The following is a 20,730-nucleotide window of genomic DNA, read 5'->3' as shown; positions in this document are numbered from 1 at the left end:
TGGTACTTCACTGCCTCAAACCAGCTATTCCATCTGGAGCTCACTGCTTCAGGAGGAGCCTTGTCCTGCACAAACTACTTCATAATGAGGAAGCTCACCCATCTTCTCTTTCTGGCAGACTTCTCGAAGAAGACAGATCTCATCCATGTCACAAGTGATGTAACTTCAGAGAAGTATTTGTTGTGCTGCCAGGTCTCACCCACCAGATTGATGACATGACAGAGACAGGCTACATGAACACTGTTGGGCATCACTCCTTTCAGAACCTCCTTGTATGCCTTCAGTCAGTAGGAGGCATTATCTGTAACCACTGCCCAGGCATCATTCAGGTTCAGATGGTTGCTGTGGAGGGAGGCTAGTAATGATTGGGAAAACGTTGAGTAGTTGCATTTGTCCATGAAAATGACATCCATCAGAAAGTACTGGTTTTCAACACCTGTAATTAAAGATAAGAAAAAACTTTGATTGAACCTAAAATAATATTGTGACAAAATAAAGGTCTTATTTAAATTCCAAGTGTAAACACAATATAGATACAGCGATAGTTAGCTAGATGGAGAGGCAGACAGCTGCTGACATTATGCATCACTATATTTCAACACGATAGCTCGTCGTTTGGAATATCACAATTTGCATGCGGACAATTCACATTGCAGAATGTAAATGTAGGGTATTACAATGGTATATTAATAGGCTGTTAAGTTAACTCACCAATGACGATGTTTAGAACGCTGTAATCCCTTGCATCTGTTGTCTCGTCAACAACCACCGCAAACTTCATGCCACGGATCTTCTGTAGAACGGCAGTCATATGTTGGTCGAACACACAGGCAGGTGAGTTTGACAGGGGCTGCTCTCATTTTCGGGCAACGCTCCTCCCTGTTTAAAATGCTTCACTAGAAAGGGCTGTAGCTTTCTTAGCTTTTCTAACATGCGGACCACACAGCTCGCGTTGCAAAATACATTTACACAAACTTAGCAAAGAAAGAAAAGTCCCTTTTTCAGGACACTGTCTTTCAAAGATAATTCGTAAAAATCCAAATAACTTCACAGATCTTTATTGTAAAGCGTTTAAACACTGTTTCCCATGCATGTTCAATGACCCATAAACAATTAATGAACATGCACCTGTGAAATGGTCGTTAAGACAGCTTACAGACAGTAGGCAATTAAGGTCACAGTTATGAAAACTTAGGACACTAAAGAGGCCTTTCTACTGACTCTGAAAAACACCAAAAGAAAGATGCCCAGGGTCCCTGCTCATCTACGTGAACGTGCCTTAGGCATGCTGCAAGGGGACATGAGGACTGCAGATGTGGCCAGGGCAATAAATTGCAATGTCAGTAATGTGAGACGCCAGAGACAGAGCTACAGGGAGACAGGACGGAGAGCTGATCGTCCTTGCAGTGGCAGACCATGTGTAACAACACCTGCACAGGATCGGTACATCCAAACATCAAACCTGCGGGACATACAGTGGCGAGAACAAGTATTTGATACACTGCCAATTTTGCAGGTTATCCTACTTACAAAACATGTAGAGAGAGGTCTGTCATTTTTATCATAGATTCCATCATAGACTCACTTCAACTGTGAGAGACAGAATCTAAAACAAAAATCCAGAACATCACATTGTATGATTTTTAAGTAATTAATTAGCATTTTATTGCATGACATAAGTATTTGATCACCTACCAACCAGTAAGAATTCCGTCTCTCACAGACCTGTTAGTTTTTCTTTAAGAAGCCCTCCTGTTCTCCACTCATTACCTGTATTATCTGCACCTGTTTGAACTCGTTACCTGTATAAAAGACACCTGTCCACACACTCAAACAGACTCCAACCTCTCCACAATGGCCAAGACCAGAGAGCTGTGTAAGGACATCAGGGATAAAATTGTAGACATCAATGATCATAATCATGAGGAAGGTGAGGGATCAGCCCAGAACTACACGGCAGGACCTGGTCAATGACTTGAAGAGAGCTGGGACCACAGTCTCAAAGAAAACCATTAGTAACACACTACGCTGTCATGGATTAAAATCCTGCAGCGCACGCAAGGTCCCCCTGCTCAAGCCAGCGCATGTCCAGGCCTGTCTGAAGTTTGCCAATGATCACCTGGATGACCCAGAGAAGGAATGGGAGAAGGTCATGTGGTCTGATGAGACAAAAATAGCTTTTTGGTCTAAACTCCACTTGCCGTGTTTGGAGGAAGGATGAGTACAACCCCAAGAACACCATCCCAACCGTGAAGCATGGAGGTGGAAACATCATTCTTTGGGGATGCTTTTCTGCAAAGGGGACAGGACGACTGCACCGTATTGAGGGGAGGATGGACGGGGCCATGTATCGCTAGATCTTGGCCAACAACCTCCTTCCCTAAGTAAGAGCATTGAAGATGGGTCGTGGCTGGGTCTTCCAGCATGACAATGACCTGAAACACACAGGCAACTAAGGAGTGGCTCCGTAAGAAGCATCTCAAGGTCCTGGAGTGGCCTAGCCAGTCTCCAGACCTGAACCCAATAGAAAGTCTTTGGAGGGAGCTGAAAGTCCGTATTGCCCAGCGACCGGTCCGAAACCTGAAGGATCTGGAGTAGGTCTGTATGGAGGAGTGGGCCAAAATCCCTGCTGCAGTGTGTGCAAACCTGGTCAAGAACTACAGGAAACGTATGATCTCTGTAATTGCAAATAAAGGTTTCTGTACCAAATATTAAGTTCTGCTTTTCACATGTATCAAATACTTATGTCATGCAATAAAATGCTAATTAATTACTTAAAAATGATAAAATGTGATGTTCTGGATTTTTGTTTTAGATTCAGTCTCACAGTTGAAGTGTACTTATGATAAAAATTACAGACCTCTACATGCTTTGTAAGTAGGAAAACCTGCAAAATCGGCAGTGTATCAAATACTTGTTCTCCCCACTGTATATGAATTGATTGCCCCCTATCTATCTTCAGAGTTCGTTCTGTTAGGTGACCTAAACTGGGATATGCTTAACACCCCGGCCGTCCTACAATCTAAGCTAGATGCCCTCAATCTCAAACAAATCATCAAGGAACCCACCAGGAACAACCCTAAATCCGTAAACATGGACACCCTCATAGATATTATCCTGACCAACTTGCTCACTAAATACACCTCTGTTTTCAACCAGGATCTCAGCGATCACTGCCTCATTGCCTGTATCCGTTATGGGTCCGCGGTCAAACGACCAGAAATGCTCCCTAAAACACTTCTGCGAGCAGGCCTTTCTAATCAACCTGGCCTGGGTATCCTGGAATGATATTGACCTCATCCCGTCAGTAGAGGATGCCTGGTTGTTCTTGACAGGTCATTTCCTCACCATCTTAAATAAGCATGACCCTTTCATAAAATGTAGAACTAAGAACAGATATAGCCCTTGGTCGAGGGCAGTCGGGTCTGGAGTGAACCAGCACAAAAACATCCTGTGACGGACTGCACTAGCATCGAATAGTACCCGCGAAATGAAACTTTTCAGGGAAGTCAGGAACCAATACACACAGTCAGTTAGGAAAGCTAAGGCTAGGTTTTTCAAACAGAAATTTGCATCCTGTAGCTCTAACTCCAAAAAGTACTGGGACACTAAAGTCCATGGAGAATAAGAGCACCTCATACCAGCTGCCCACTGCACTGAGGCTAGGAAACACTGTCACCCCCGATAAATCCACGATAATCGAGAATTTCAAGAAGCATTTCTCTCCCACGGCCAACAGCTCCACACCCCCCTCAGCTACTTGCCCAAACTTCCTCAGCTTCTCCTTCCCAAATCCAGATAGCAGATGTTCTGAAAGAGCTGCAAAACATGGACCCGTACAAATCAGCTGGGCTAGACAATCTGGACCCTCTCTCTCTAACATTATCCGCAGCCATTGTTGCAACTTCTATTACCAGTCTGTTCAACCTCTCTTTCGTATCGTCCGAGATCCCTAAAGATTGGAAAGCTGCCGTGGTCATCCCCCTCTTCAAAGGGGGTGACACTCTAGACCCAAACTGTTATAGACCTATATCCATCCTGCCCTGCCTTTCTAAAGTCTTTGAAAGCCAAGTTAACAAACAGATCACCTACCATTTCAAATTTCTCTAATGACTGCCTCGCCTGATTCACCAACTACTTCTCAGATAGAGTTCCGTGTGTCAAATCAGAGAGCTTGTTGTCCGGACCTCTGGCAGTCTATGAGGGTACAACAGGATTCAATTCTCGGGCCGACTCTCTTCTCTGTATATATCAATGATGTCGCTCTTGCTGTGGGTGATTCCTTGATCCACCTCTACGCACCTCTTCTGTATACATCTGGCCCTTCTTTGGACACTGTGTTAACAAACCTCCAAATTAGCTTAAATGCCATACAACACTCCTTCTGTGGCCTCCAACTGCTCTTAAATGCTAGTAAAACTAAATGCATGCTCTTCAACCGATCGCTGCCCACACCCGCCCGCCCGACTAGCATCACTACTCTGGACGGTTCTGACTTAGAATATATAAATACCTAGGTGTCTGGCTAGACTGTAAACTCTCCTTCCAGACTCATATTAAGCATCTCCAATCCAAAATTGAATCTAGAATTGGCTTCCTATTTCGCAACAAAGCCTCCTTCACTCACGCTGCCAAAAATACCATCGTAACACTGACTATCCTACCGATCCTTGACTTTGGCGATGTCATTTACAAAATAGCCTCCAACACTCTACTCAGCCAACTGGATGCAGTCCATCACAGTGCCATCCGTTTTGCCACCAAAGCCCCATATACTACCCACCACTGCGACCTGTATGCTCTCGTCGGCTGGCCCTTGCTACATATTCGTCGCCAGACCCACTGGCTCCAGGTCATCTATAAGTCTTTGCTAGGTAAAGCTCCTCCTTATCTCAGCTCACTGGTCACCATAACAACACCCACCCGTAGCACGCGCTCCAGCAGGTATATCTCACTGGTCATCCCCAAAGCCAACACCTCTTTGGCCGCCTTTCCTTCAAGTTCTCTGCTGCCAATGACTGGAACGAATTGCACAAATCACTGAAGTTGGAGACTTCTATCTCCCTCACTAACTTTAAGCAACAGTTATCTGAGCAGCTTACCGATCACTGCAGCTGTACATAGCCCATCCGGAAATAGCCCATCCAACTACCTACCTCATCGCCATATTGTTTTTTACTTTTTTGCACACCAGTATTTCTACTTGCACATCAATCTCTCCCAGTGTTAATTAGCTTATTTGTAATTACGTTGCCACTATGGCCTATTTATTACCTTACCTCCTTACTCCATTTGCACACACTGTATATACATTTCTCTATTGTGTCATTGACTGTACTTTTGTTTATCCCATGTGTAACTCTGTTTTTTGTCGCACTGCTTTGCTTTATCTTGGCCAGGTCGCAGTTGTAAAGACTGTCCGCAATAGGTTGAGAGAGGCTGGACTGAGGGCTTGTAGGCCTGGTGTAAGGCAAGTCCTCACCAGACATCACCAGCAACAACGTCGCCTATGGGCACAAACCCACCGTCACAGGACCAGACAGGACTGGCAAAAAGTGCTCTTCTTTGACGAGTCACGGTTTTGTATCACCAAGGGGTGATGGTCGGATTTGCGTTTATCATCGAAGGAATGAGCGTTACACCAAGGCCTGTACTCTGGAGCAGGATCGGAGGTGGAGGGTTTGGAGGTGGAGGGTCCATCATGGTCTGGGGCGGTGTGTCACAGCATCATTGGACTGAGATTGTTGTCATTGCAGGGAATCTCAATGCTGTGCGTTACAGGGAAGACATCCTCCTCTCTCATGTGGTACCCTTCCAGCAGGCTCATCTTGACATGACCCTCCAGCATGACAATGCTACCAGCTATACTGCTCGTTCTGTGCGTGATTTCCTGCAAGACAGGAATGCCAGTGTTCTGCCATGGCCAGCAAAGAGCGCGGATCTCAATCCCATTGAGCACGCCTGGGACCTGTTGGATCGGAGCGGTGAGGGCTAGGGCCATTCCCCCCAGAAATGTCCTTGAATTTGCAGGTTCCTTGGTGGAAGAGTGGGGTAACATCTCACAGCAAGAACTGGCAAATCTGGTACAGTCCATGAGGAGATGCACTGCAGTACTTAATGCAGCTGGTGGCCACACCAGATATTGACTGTTACTTTTGATTTTGACCCCCCTTTGTTCAGGGACACATCATTCCATTTCTGTTAGTCACATGTCTATGGAACTTGTTCAGTTTATGTATCAGTTGATGAATCTTGTTATGTTCATACAAATATTTACACATGTTAAGTTTGCGGAAAATAAACGCAGTTGACAGTGAGAGGACGTTTCTTTTTTTGCTGAGTTTACATGTTATGCAATCATTGCACCCACACTGGTCGCGCAAGCCAACGAGCGTCTGGGTTGCCAAGTGCTAAAATAGAAGTCAGTTCTATTTGTGACGCTGAACACGGTGCAAGTCCTGCCTCTCACATCTCCTCGTTGGTTTATAGAAGCAGATCCCCATGTGCCATCTCCTCATTGGTTATACCCAAGTGGGTGATTAAAAGATGAACTGAGGTCGGTCGGTCGTGGTAATACTATGAGATTAGATGCCAATCGCCATATAAAGTCCAAAGAAGAAAAAGCCTGGAAGGGGAGATGACTAGAAACGATTCGGTTGACCGTTTTATGTGTAGATTAACTGTCGGAGTAGAGGACCTTGTGCATTTCAGGTAAAATATCAACTCAATATTTATATACCAGGGAAAATTAGATAGCTAACTAAATTGCCATAAATGTTTAATGCTTTTCGACCTGTTCCCAAATTAATATAATTTGTTTTGATACTTCAACCTGCGTGTCGTGATCACGTTTGGTGTGGGGGGACAAAATCAATTTGCACACGATGGCACGCGCGCGTCCAGTTTGGGTACGGTGTAAGGGGATGTCAGATTCAGTGCACACAGCCACAAAGTCCTGAATAAATTCTCATCTTGAATCTGCTGATGCGCTTGCACAAGTAATAGGTCGTTTGAAGAGGCATGCTCTGGCTAACACGGTGCTTTTCCTTGTTCTTGTTCACATGAGCTTTACACTTTAAGTGGTCATCACACATATTTTTACAGGTCCAATCAATACTATGTTGACAGAATTTGCAAAACAGCTTATCACCTGACTCATAATAGTCCTTTGGGCATTGCTCTGCTCTGAATTTAGGGGTTAGGGTCAAATCTTTCATTTTTTTTTTACGACTTGGACGTCTTAGACGACCTCTTCTAAATGTTTCTCAAAATGACAGCCAAGTTGTGACGTAAGGGTCTCACGCACGACCGACCGCCCTCTCAAAACACCCCAATCGAAAATGAAATTATTTGTCTAGGCCTACTCACCTGTAATTTTACAATTATTCAATAATTTAGGTCACTACAATAATTAGGCCTACTTTATTTTTTAAAATACATTTCAGGAAAATTATGGACAATTCTGCAATATTTCACATTTTACAGTTGATTCCATTTTTAATACCAAATTCAGGGATTCCATCCGTCTTTTCCACATCGTGGAAATCATAGGGCCCTAATACTTTCTGAAGGCACTGTATGTGTGTGAAGTTATTAAATACTATATTGGGCTTTCCAAGAGGTAATATACTTAAGGATTGCACTTGGGTGACCGGTTCTTATACACCAATGGAAAGGGGCAAAGATGGCGTCCAATAGCTAAACATGCTCAGAATGCATGGAGGTACCCTTGGTATGGATGAGATACAAAAACACCATGGTTGATGTGTAGCAGGAGTAGTAGTGGTGGTGGTGGAACCAGATGCAGTAAGTAAGGTGAAACTCCTGCATGCATCACTAAGGGCTGTATATGAGGATGGATGCCTGTGTTGCATGCGGAGGGGCCGGGCCATGAGATGGTAAGAGTGACCAGGTCAACAGTAGGAGTGACCAGGGGAACACTTGCCTTTTTCAGATACCTTACCTCCAATCCCTCCAATGCAGATGGGAGGAAGGGGCAAGGCCACCACTTGAAAGGAAGGAGTAAAGCAACTGTCAGTAAATACTGATTCTGAATTTGTTTTTTTTAAACACTACAGAAATCAACTCTGAAGGAACTCTGAAGGTACAATATTAAAGGCAGCTACAGTAATGAACATACTGCACGTCCTGAGCTAGAATATCACTGACGAGACAGAGACTGAAGGGTTACATGTTAAGTAGCTGTACTTTCAATTCCTGTTCTAAACTTTACATATCATCATGTACCATCACAAAAGACAGACAGAGCAGTGATTTCTTACCTGAAGTTACAGCTGTGTTCACGTTTTCCACTAGAGGAAAGTAAGAAAAAAAACATTTAGGTACTCAAGCTAATAAAACTATCGTCCACCATTTTAATTGGCAAACATGGCGTGGTAATGACCATAGGAGTTGATGGGACAGCTCAAACAGATCTGGGACCAGGCTCACTGCTACTCACATGACTTCCTGTTCTCCTCTGTCTCTCTGTACAAGCGGCTGACGCGCTCTACCAGCTCCCACTTCTCGCAGCAGCCTGAATAGTTGACAAAATTCCTGGCCAGGATCTCCTTCAGTTGTCTGACGGACAGACCCTCGATGTCCCTCAGGCAAGAGATGTCTGAGAGAGAGGCCCGTGCTCGCTGCCACGTCTGAGGGATCACCTACAGGATGAGAGAGGGGAGCCATTAGCCATTACATACAGTTGAAGTCGGAAGTTTACATACACCTTAGCCAAATACATTTAAACTCAGTTTTTCACAATTCCTGACATTTAATCCAAGTAAAAATTCCCTGTCTTGGGTCAGTTAGGATCACCACTTTATTTTAAGAATGTATAATGTCAGAATAATAGCAGAGAATGATTTATTTCAGCTTTTATTTATTTCATCACATTCCCCAGTGGGTCAGAAGTTTACATACACTCAATTAGTATTTGGTAGCATTGCCTTTAAATTGTTTAACTTGGGTCAAACGTGTCGGGTAGCCTTCCACAAGCTTCCCACAATAAGTTGGGTGAATATTGTCCGATTCCTCCTGACAGAACTGGTGTAACTGAGTCAGGTTTGTAGGTCCACACATTTTCTATGGGATTGGGGTCAGGGCTTTGTGATTGCCACTCCAATACCTTGACTTTGTTGTCCTTAAGCCATTTTGCCACAACTTTGGAAGTATGCTTGGGGTCATTGTCCATTTGGAAGACACATTTGCGACCAAGCCTTAACTTCCTGACTGATGTCTTGAGATGTTGCTTCAAAATATCCACATAATATTCCTTCCTCATTTAGCCATCTATTTTGTGAAGTGCACCAGTCCCTCCTGCAGCAAAGCACCCAAACAACATGATGCCGCCACCCCCGTGCTTCATGGGTTGGGATGGTGTTCTTCAGCTTGCAAGCCTCCCCCTTTTTCCTCCTAACATAACGATGGTCATTATGGCCAAACAGTTCTATTTTTGTTTCTTTAGAACCGAGGACATTTCTCCAAAAAGTATGATCTTTTTCCCCATGTGCAGTTGCAAACCGTAGTCTGGCTTTTTTATGGCGGTTTTGAAGCAGTGGCTTCTTCCATGCTAAGTGGCCTTTCAGGTTATGTCGCTTTAGGACTCGTTTTAGTGTGGATATAGATACTTTTGTACCCATTTCCTCCAGCATCTTCACAAGGTCCGTTGCTGTTGTTCTGGGATTGATTTGCACTTTTCGCACCAAAGTACTGTAACGACCCTGGGTTTATAAGCGCGGATATCGACTCTGCCGCTCAAGCATGCCTTTGGGGCACAGTCGATAGCGCGCTGGACTTCAGGCTAGAAGGTTGAGGGTTCGAGACCTGCTCCCTGCCTGTTTCACTACATTGGTGTCAGAAGTGGGATCGGACCTTGCATCCACGACAGTGCGTGTGCATGGCCTGTGAGCGTGTTCCTGTAAGACGTAGAGTCGCAAGCTAGTGCGAGGACGCGCTCTTTGAAAGGAGGGTGTAGTGTAACGACCCTGGGTTTAAAAGCGCGGATATCGACTCGAGCATGCTTTTGGGGCACAGTCGATAGTGCTCGGGACTTCGGGCTAAAAGGTCGAGGGTACGAGACCTGCTCCCTGCCTGTTTCATTACAGTACACTCATCTCTAGGAGACAGAACGTGTCTCCTTCCTGAGCGGTATGACGGCTACGTGGTCTCATGGTGTTTATACTTGCGTACTATTGTTTATACAAATGAACTTGGTAACGTTTGTCACGTCCTGACCTTAGTTCCTTTTTTATGTCTCTATTTTAGTTTGGTCAGGGCGTGAGTTGGGGTGGGCATTCTATGTTTTTGTTCTATGTATTGTATTTCTGGTTTTGGCCTGGTATGATTCCCAATCAGAGGCAGCTGTCAATTGTTGTCTCTGATTGAGAACCATACTTAGGCAGCCTGTTTTCCCAGTATGGGTTGTGGGTAGTTATTTTCTGTTTAGTGTGTTTTGCACCTGACCGAGCTGTTTCGGTTGTTCCTTGTTGTATTTAGTGTTGAGTTCATTGAAATAATGATGATCACTTACCAACCTGCATCTTGGTCCTCACCTTCTTCCACCAACGGTCGTTACAACTTTAGGAATTTGGAAATTGCTCCCAAGGATGAACTATACTTATGGAGTTCTACAATTTTTTTCTGAGGTCTTGGCTGATTTATTTTGATTTTCCCATGATGTCAAGCAAAGAGGCACTGAGTTTGAAGGTAGGCCTTGAAATACATCCACAGGTACACCTCCAATTGACTTAAATGATGTCAATTAGCCTATCAGAAGCTGCTAAAGCCATGTCATCATTTTCTGGAATTTTCCAAGCTGTTTAAAGGCACAGTCAACTTAGTGTATGTAAACTTCTGAGCCACTGGAATTGTGATACAAATGAATTATAAGTGAAATAATTTGTCTGTAAACAATTGTGGAAAAATTACTTCCTAACCAACTTGCCAAAACTATAGATTGTGAACATATAATGTGTGGAGTGGTTGAAAAACAAGTTTTAATGACACCAACCTAAGTGTATGTAAACTTCCGACTTCAACTGTACATGACACATACTGCATTGGAGAGAAAGTTGCACCCCTCTGAATAAGCTCCAGATGCTGTGAGAGGTAGAGCCTACTGGATTATGTTTATTTACCTCTGGTGTGTGTTCACTGGGTTCCAGGTTCAGGGTGGAGAGAGATGTAGCGTCTCCTATATCCTATACAGCCAAAACAAACACAAAAACACATGACTCAGACGGAAACCTCCACAGAGAACTATAAATACTTACTGTACAGTCCAGGCAGGGATTAGGATTAGTCACCTGCTGCTTAGTCCATAGATACCTCGGGGACTACTATGTTTACCTTCCATTCATAGTAAAGCTTCTACTGCTGTCTGCACCAGCTGAGCTTTTTGTTTACAGGAATAGAAAAACAGGGCAGGGCTACTTCCTACATCTTTGAGAGAGGAGGCTAGGGGAGAGTCCAACAAGATGCCTCATCTCTTCAAAGGGGGAGACACTCTAGGCCCAAACTGTTACAGACCTATATTCATCCTGCCCTGCCTTTCTAAAGTCTTTGAAAGCCAAGTGAAAAAACAGATCACCAACCATTTCGAATCCCACCATACCTTCTGCGCTATGCAATCTGGATTCCATGTACCTAAACGATATCATAACACCCATCGAAAAAAGACCGTACTGTGCAGCCGTCTTCATCGACCTGGCCAAGGCTTTTGACTCTGTCAATCACCATATTCTTATCCGCAGACTCAACAGCCTTGGTTTCTCTAATGACTGCCTCGCCTGGTTCACTAACTACTTCTCAGATAGTCCAGACCTCTGGCCATCTCTATGAGGGTGCCACAGTGTTCAATTCTCAGGCCGACTCTCTTCTCTGTATATATCAATGATGTCGCTCTTGCTGCGGGTGATTCTTTGATCCACCGCTACGCAGACGACCCCATTCTGTATACTTCTGGCCCTTCTTTGGACACTGTGTTAACAAACCTCCAAACGAGCTTCAATGCCATACATCACTGGTTCCGTGGCCTCCAACTGGTCTTAAATGCTAGTAAAACGAAATGCACACTCTTCAACTGATCGCTACCCGCCCGCCTGTCCAGCATCACTACTCTGGACGGTTCTGACTTATGTGGACAACTATAAATACCTAGGTGTCTGGCTAGACTGTAAACTCTCCTTCCAGACTTATATTAAGCACCTCCAATCCAAAATGAGTATCTAGAATCGGCTTCCTATTTCGCAACAAAGCCTCCTTCACTCTCGCTGCCAAAAATACCATCGTAACACGGACTATCCTACCGATCCTTGACTTTGGCGATGTCATTTACAAAACAGCCTCCAACACTCTACTCAGCAAACTGGATGTAGTCTATCACAGTGCCATCCGTTTTGTCACCAAAGCCCCATATACTACCCACCACTGCGACCAGTATGCTCTTGTTCGCTGGTCCTCGCTACATATTCGTCGCCAAAACCACTGGCTCCAGGTCATCTATAAGTCTTTGCTAGGTAAAGCCCCGCCTTATCTCAGCTCACTGGTCTCCATAGCAACACCCACGCGTAGCAGGTGCTCCAGCAGGTATATTTCACTGGTCATCCCCAAAGCCAACATCACCTTTGGCCTCCTTTCCTTCCAGTTCTCTGCTGCCAATGACTGGAACGAATTGCAAAAATCACTGAAGTTGGAGACTTCTATCTCCCTCACTAACTTTAAGCGTCAGCTGTCAGAGCAGCTTACCAATCGCTGCAGCTGTACATAGCCCATCTGTAAATAGCCCATCCAATCAACTACCTACCTCATCCCCATATTTGTTTTTCTGCTCTTTTGCACACCAGTACTTCTATTTGCACATCCTCATCTGCACATCTATCACTCCAGTGTTAATTTCTAAATTGTAATGACTTCGCCACTATGGCCTATTTATTGCCTTACCTCCTTACTTCCTTTGCACACTGTATACAGATTTTTCTATTGTGTTATTGACTGTATGTTTGTTTATCCCATGTGTAACTCTGTGTTTATTTTTGTCACTCAGCTTTGCTTTATCTTGGCCAGGTCGCAGTTGTAAATGAGAACTTGTTCTCAATTGGCCTACCTGGTTTAAAAAAATAAAATAATAATAAAATAAAATCTCTATTGGGGGTGGGGGGAGTCCAACAGGAAGCCTCATCTCTCTATGGAGGGGAAGAGTCCAACAGGAGGCCTCATCTCTCTATGGAGGGGAAGAGTCCAACAGGAGGCCTCATCTCTCTATGGAGGGGAAGAGTCCAACAGGAGGCCTCATCTCTCTATGGAGGGGAAGAGTCCAACAGGAGGCCTCATCTCTCTATGGAGGGGAAGAGTCCAACAGGAGGCCTCATCTCTCTATGGAGGGGAAGAGTCCAACAGGAGGCCTCATCTCTCTATGGAGGGGAAGAGTCCAACAGGAGGCCTCATCTCTCTATGGAGGGGAAGAGTCCAACAGGAGGCCTCATCTCTCTATGGAGGGGAAGAGTCCAACAGGAGTCCTCATCTCTCTATGGAGGGGAAGAGTCCAACAGGAGTCCTCATCTCTCTATGGAGGGGAAGAGTCCAACAGGAGGCCTCATCTCTCTATGGAGGGGAAGAGTCCAACAGGAGGCCTCATCTCTCTATGGAGGGGAAGATTCCAACAGGAGGCCTCATCTCTCTATGGAGGGGAAGAGTCCAACAGGAGGCCTCATCTTTCTAAGAGTCCAACAATGAAGATGATGGGTCTATTAAATCAACAGAATTTACCAAATCACTCCCATCGATTTTAGTCACCAGGGGTTGACAGTCTGATAAGGACAAGCAAAATAAATGCTTTCTAAAGCTGACATAAGTAGAAACGAACTGTGAAGCTCCATATTTCAGACGTCTTGAATGTACTTTCACACACAGAACATCAACAGTCAGTGTTCACATGCTCTTTGCTAGTCTGAGTACCAGACATTCCAGATTAATCCATAAGAATCACAACCCTGAAATGTATACCTCAGTCAGCGTTTGAGAAGTCAATGAGAAAAGTGAAAAGATCTTCCTTAGTTGTTAATTTTCTTGAACTCTAAAGGCACAATTCAATTCGAGCCAATTTCTTAAGTAGTTTAACATGTTATTACTCAAACCTCTTGAACGTGTCAAACTGACCCGTTCTCATTTTTGTAAAAAAAAAATATATATAGATATTGAAGGAATGCCTTTGATCTGACAGCCTGCACATGCGCAGTTCGGCGTGAGACGACCGTTAGACACGATTACGTGTTTCTGTACATAAGCTTTGAAAGCGGACGTCGCCAAGACATCGCCTACAAGTGTGATCAGGATTTCTATTGGAGAAGCAGTTTCTGCCTATCTTCATACTGTACTGTCTTTGCCTCAGTCACTTCCAGAGCAGACCTAATACTTTTTACACATTATCTGCATGACGTACCTGGTTGGTAGTTGGGGAGGGTGTAGAAGAAGTATGTGTACCTGGTTGGTAGTCCCTGAGCTGTCGCTCCTGCTGAGCGCTTCCCCCTGAGAGGCGGAGAGAGTAGACAGCTCGGAGGCGGAGCGTGTGGTGGAAGGGGGCGGGGTATAGAGGGAGCGGGAGTTGAAGCTAGCCATGTCGGGGTCCCCCTCCCTTTCGGTCCCCTGGTGACACAGCACCAGTTCCACCAGGTCCTCCTTCTCCCTGCATGTGTCTGTGGGGACGTTGCGTAGTAGCAGGTACTGCCGCAGGTCTCTGACCCTCAGCCGCATCAGCTGTGGTCTCTGGAAGGCTGTCCCCTTCAGCAGGTGACATGTGGCACATATACGCAAGTTCTCCTGAAGCATGGAGCACAGCGTGCAGAAGCTCTTCTTACAGTCGCAGCAGATATACTGGGGGAGAGAGTGATAGAGAGCGTGTAGGCATTAACCAAGTAGAAGATACAGGAGAAGTGACATTGACAGTAATGTAGGCTCCAGGGCACACTGTGCCTTAATAGGATCTGCAAAGCCTGCCCAATATTCATTCAAAATGATTAAATCTCAGATAAGCAATCACCTCCCTCATCTGGCTCTATATACAGTACCTTGAACGGTCCTTTGTTCTTAACAAAGCTACACTCATGTTTAATATTCAATAGAACCTTCACCGGCTGTAGTGGACAGATGAGAGGAATGTGGGGTATTGGAGCTCAAACAAGGCATGAGGAAGCAGAATATCAATGTCTTGATACTGTTACTGTATTTTTCAATCTTTCAATCTTTTTCAATCTTGTGCATCTGTTCCCACTCCCTCTCTAGACAGTCGGACAGTCGGGCAGGCAGTTAATTTCTTTCATGTCACAAACATCAAACAGTAATAACATGCAAGCCTCGGGATTAGACGCTGTATTGGCATGGTGACTCAGAGCATCAGAGGGACCAAACCAGACAAGTAATGGAATTCAACCCAATCTCTCCCTCTGTCATAACAATAGAACAACCCCCCCCCCCAAATCACAGACAGGTGTGTCTCACCAGTGGGAGGGGACCACCACACATTTTATTACATTCTGGCTAGAAATTTGATGAGGCACAGTCTCACACTCATTACCTGCCAATTCTTACTTTTTAATTTTACATTTTGTTGTAACAAACTTTATCAAACCATAGCATTAGGGTGTCTCCTCAACAAAACCCCAGACTGATCTACAGTGCATGGATGGATGTTCTCCAGATGTTCTAGCCGTGTCTGAATCCTGGTATGGAAGCCCACCAAAAGTTCTAAAATGTTCATCCCTAACTACATTTTCAGACAAGATAGAACGGGGGCGGTGTTGCAATCTACTGCAAAGATAGCCTGCAGAGTTCTGTCCTACTATCCAGGTCTGTACCCAAACAATTTGAACTTCTACTTTTAAAAATCCACCTCCCTAAAAACAAGTCTCTCACCGTTGCCGCCTGCTATAAACCACCCTCTGCCCCCAGCTGTGCTCTGGACACCATATGTGAACTGATTGCCCCCCCATCTATCTTCAGAGCTCGTGCTGCTAGGTGACCTAAACTGGAACATGCTTAACACCCCAGCCATCCTACAATCTAAGCTTGATGCCCTCAATCTCACACAAATTATCAATGAACCTACCAGGTACCACCCCAAAGCGGTAAACACGGGCACCCTCATAGACATCATCCTAACCAACTTGCCCTCTAAATACACCTCTGCTGTTGTCAACCAAGATCTCAGCGATCATTGCCTGCATCCGTAATGGGTGCAGGCAAATCCAGATAGCTGATGTTCTGAAAGAGCTGCAAAACCTGGACCCCTACAAATCAGCCGGGCCAGACAATCTGGACCCTCTCTTTCAAAAATTGTTGCATCACTGCCTCATTGCCTGCATCCGTAATGGGTCAGCGGTCAAACGACCTCCACTCATCACTGTCAAACGCTCCCTAAAACACTTCTGCGAGCAGGCCTTTCTAATCGAACAGGCCGGGGTATCCTGGAAGGATATTGATCTCATCCCGTCAGTAGAGGATGCCTGGTTATTTTTTTTAAATGCCTTCCTCACCATCTTAAATAAGCATGCCCCATTCAAGAAATGTAGAACCAGGAACAGACATAGCCCTTGGTTCTCTCCAGACCTTACTGCCCTTAACCAAAAAAAAAAAAAAACATCCTATGGCGTTCTGCATTAGCATCGAACAGCCCCTGTGATATGCAACTTTTCAGGGAAGCTAGAAACCAATATACACAGGCAGTTAGAAAAGCCAAGGCTAGCTTTTTCAAGCAGAAATTTGCTTCCTGCAACACAAACTCAAAAAAGTTCTGGGACACTGTAAAGTCCATGGAGAATAAGAACACCTCCTCCCAGCTGCCCAATGCACTGAAGATAGGAAACAATGTCACCACCGATAAATCCACTATAATTGAGAATTTCAATAAGCATTTTTCTACGGCTGGCCATGCTTTCCTCCTGGCTACCCCTACCCCGGTCAACAGCACTGCACCCCCCCACAGCAACTCGCCCAAGCCTTCCACATTTCTCCTTCTCCCAAATCCAGTCAGCTGATGTTCTGAAAGAGCTGCAAAATCTGGACCCCTACAAATCAGCCGGGCTAGACAATCTGGACCCTTTCTTTCTAAAATTTTCTGCCAAAATTGTTGCCACCCCTCTTTCGTTTCGTCTGAGATTCCCAAAGATTGGAAAGCAGCTGCGGTCACCCCTCTCTTCAAAGGGGGGGGACACTCTTGACCCAAACTGCTACAGACTTATATCTATCCTACCCTGCCTTTCTAAGGTCTTTGAAAACCAAGTCAACAAACAGATTACCGACCATTTCTATTCCCACCATACCTTCTCCACTATGCAATCTGGTTTCAGAGCTGGTCATGGGTGCACCTCAGCCACGCTCAAGGTCCTAAACAATATCAATACTGTGCAGCCGTATTCATTGACCTGGCCAAGGCTTTCGACTGTCAATCACCACATCCTCATCGGCAGACTCGACAGCCTTGGTTTCTCAAATGATTGCCTCGCCTGGTTCACCAACTACTTCTCTGATAGAGTTCAGTGTGTCAAATCGGAGGGTCTGTTGTCCGGGCCTCTGGCAATCTCTATGGGGGTGCCACAGGGTTCAATTCTTGGACCGACTCTCTTCTCTGTATACATCAATGATGTCGCTCTTGCTGCTGGTGAGTCTCTGATCCACCTCTACGCAGACGATACCATTCTGTATACTTCTGGCCCTTCTTTGGACACTGTGTTAAGAACCCTCTAAGCGAACTTCAATGCCATACAACTCTCCTTCCGTGGCCTCCAATTGCTCTTAAATACAAGTAAAACTAAATGCATGCTCTTCAACCGATCGCTGCCTGCACCTGCCCGCCTGTCCAACATCACTACTCTGGACGGCTCTGACTTAGAATATGTGGACAACTACAAATACCTAGGTGTCTGGTTAGACTGTAAACTCTCCTTCCAGACTCACATCAAACATCTCCAATCCAAAGTCAAATCTAGAATTGGCTTCCTATTTCGCAACAAAGCCTCCTTCACTCATACTGCCAAACATACCCTTGTAAAACTGACCATTCTACCAATCCTCGACTTCGGCGATGTCATTTACAAAATAGCCTTGAATACCCTACTCAATAAATTGGATGCAGTCTATCACAGTGCCATCCGTTTTGTCACCAAAGCCCTATATACTACCCACCACTGCGACCTGTACGCTCTCGTTGGCTGGCCCTCGCTTCATACTCGTCTCCAAACCCACTGGCTCCAGGTCATCTACAAGACCCTGCTAGGTAAAGTCCCCTGTTATCTCAGCTTGCTGGTCACCATAGCAGCACCCACCTGGAGCATGCCCTCCAGCAGGTATATCTCTCTGGTCACCCCCATAACCAACTCTTTCTTTGGCCACCTCTCCTTCCAGTTCTTTGCTGCCAATGACTGGAACGAACTACAAAAATCTCTGAAACTGGAAACACTTGTCTCCCTCACTAGCTTTAAGCACCAGCTGTCAGAACAGCTCACAGATTACTGCACCTGTACATAGCCCATCTATAATTTAGCCAAACAACTACCTCTTTCTCTACTGTATTTATTTTGCTTCTTTGCACCCCATTATTTCTATCTCTACTTTGCACATTCTTCCACTGCAAATCAAACATTCCAGTGTTTTACTTGCTATATTCTATTTACTTTGCCACCATGGCCTTTTTTGCCTTTACCTCCCTTATCTCACCTCACTTGCTCACATTGTATATAAACTTGTTCTCAACTTGCCTACCTGGTTAAATAAAGGTGAAATAAATTTTAAAAAGTGCATTCGAAAAGTATTCAGACCCATTGACTTTATCCACATTTTTTTACTTTACGGCCCAATTCTAAAATGGATTAAAATATTTTTTTCCCTCATTGTAAGAATATTTCCAAGATAAATACAGGTCAATAGAGTACTAAAGGTCAAGAGGAAGAAAAGTAAATAGAGTACTAACGATCCATGGAAATAGTGTTTTTTTTCTGTCATAGGGGATTAATGATTAATGGGTCAGAGACATGGGAGGAATTTCAGTCTGGGACTCATAACTACATGGCAAGTTCTCATTGGTCCAAATTGTTTATACATTGAACCTGAAATAGGATACTTGGCCCAGTTTTATTGCAAGGAATTCTAATTGGTCAACCACAGGCTAGGGCTGGGTTATAAAACTACATCCTGTCCCTTTGTTCTGAAGAGAGAATCACAGGAGAAAATCACTGAGAACAGGGGAGAAAGAACATCTACCTCCCCACATGATTTGTCCTATTTGAATAAACCTATTTTCCTCCCCCGATTTGCGTTGGGGTCTGTGCTATTGAAGAGTAACATCAACTGCTAACATCATCAATCTACACACAACACCCCATGATGACAAAGCAAAAACAGGTTTTAGACATTTTTGCAAATGTATTCAAAATAAATTACAGCCGCGAGTCTTCTTGGGTATGACGCTACAAGCTTGGCACACCTGTATTTAGGGAGTTTCTCCCATTCTACTCTTCAGATCCTCTCAAGCTCTGACAGGTTGGATGGGGAGCATCGCTGGACAGCTAATTTCAGGTCTCTCCAGAGATGTTAGATCGGGTTCAAGTCCGGGCTCTGGCTGGGCCACTCAAGGACATTCAGAGACTTGTCCCAAAGCCACTCCTGTGTTGTATTGGCTGTGTGCTTAGGGTTATTGTCCTGTTGGAGTTGAACCTTCACCCCAGTCTGAGGTCCTGAGCGCTCTGGAACAGGTTGACATCAAGGATCTCTATGTACTTTTCTCCATTCATCTTTCCCTCGATCCTGACTAGTCTCCCATTCCCTGAAAAACATCCCCACAGCATGATGCTGCCACCACCATACTTCACCGTAGGGATTGTGTAAGGTTTCTTCAAGAAGTGACACATGGCATTTAGCCCAAAGAGTTCAATCTTGGTTTCATCAGTCTTTAGGTGCCTTTTGGCAAACTTCAAGCGGGCTGTCATGTGCCTTTTACTGAGGAGTGGCTTCCGTCTGGCCACTCTACCATAAAGGCCTGATTGGTGGAGTGCTGCAGAGATGGTTGTCCTTCTGGAAGGTTCTCCCATCTCCAGAAAGGAACTCTGGAGCTCTGTCAGAGTGACCATAGGGTTCTTGGTCACCTCCCGGCGGCCAGCTCTAGGAAGAATCTTGGTGGTTCCAAATGTCTTCCATTTAAGAATGATAGAGGCCACTGTGTTCTTGGGGACCTTCAATACTGAATAAATGTTTTGGTACCCTTCCCCAGATCTGTGCAAAAAATAAAAATGTAACGTTTTTTGCTTTGTCATTATGGGGTAGTGTGTGTAGAATGATGAGGGGGGAAAAAACAATTTAATCAATTTTAGAATAAGGCTATAAGGTAACAAAATGTGGAAAAAGTCAAGGGGTCTGAATACTTTCCGAATGCACTGTAAATCTACACTAAATACATAGCCTAAGTCATTGTCTATTTTTAGCCCACTTAATTAAAACATGTGGTTTTCACAAAATACCCATGGTGGTGGAGTGTAGCAATTACAACTGATGTGCCCCAGGCCTGTAGTAAGTGCAGTCTCATGACGTAACTGGCTGCTTTTGGCGTCTCTTATCTTGGCTCTCTGCAAGGACAGTTAATGTATTAGGACGTAACTAATCAATACTGGCCCTCACTTTACAACAGTACTGTAGTAGAGTGTGTCTGTTTGAGGATGAGTGGCAAAATAAACATGATGGCTACTC

The 20,730-nt window shown here is 44.8% G+C and overlaps 1 protein-coding gene across 3 annotated transcripts in view; it reads right to left on the bottom strand.

The window, feature by feature from the left end:
• Window positions 1-20,730, bottom strand: part of LOC139410841 (E3 ubiquitin-protein ligase RNF34-like) — a 28,378-nt gene that overhangs the window by 2,790 nt on the left and 4,858 nt on the right. The window contains exons 3-7 of one of the 3 annotated variants that reach the window (XM_071156410.1): window positions 14,482-14,871; window positions 11,139-11,201; window positions 8,462-8,663; window positions 8,283-8,312; window positions 7,946-8,008 (exon numbers count right to left, since the gene is read on the bottom strand). In XM_071156410.1, coding sequence (XP_071012511.1) covers window positions 7,946-8,008; window positions 8,283-8,312; window positions 8,462-8,663; window positions 11,139-11,201; window positions 14,482-14,871 — 748 coding nt within the window. The remainder of the gene's footprint in view (window positions 1-7,945; window positions 8,009-8,282; window positions 8,313-8,461; window positions 8,664-11,138; window positions 11,202-14,481; window positions 14,872-20,730) is intronic. The other 2 variants (XM_071156411.1, XM_071156412.1) reach the window with 2 other exon arrangements.

Source organism: Oncorhynchus clarkii, chromosome 6 (assembly GCF_045791955.1).
Source record: "Oncorhynchus clarkii lewisi isolate Uvic-CL-2024 chromosome 6, UVic_Ocla_1.0, whole genome shotgun sequence".
Lineage (NCBI taxonomy): Eukaryota > Metazoa > Chordata > Actinopteri > Salmoniformes > Salmonidae > Oncorhynchus > Oncorhynchus clarkii.
Note: the sequence above shows the minus strand (reverse complement) of the source record. Positions and strands in the feature narration are given on the sequence as shown.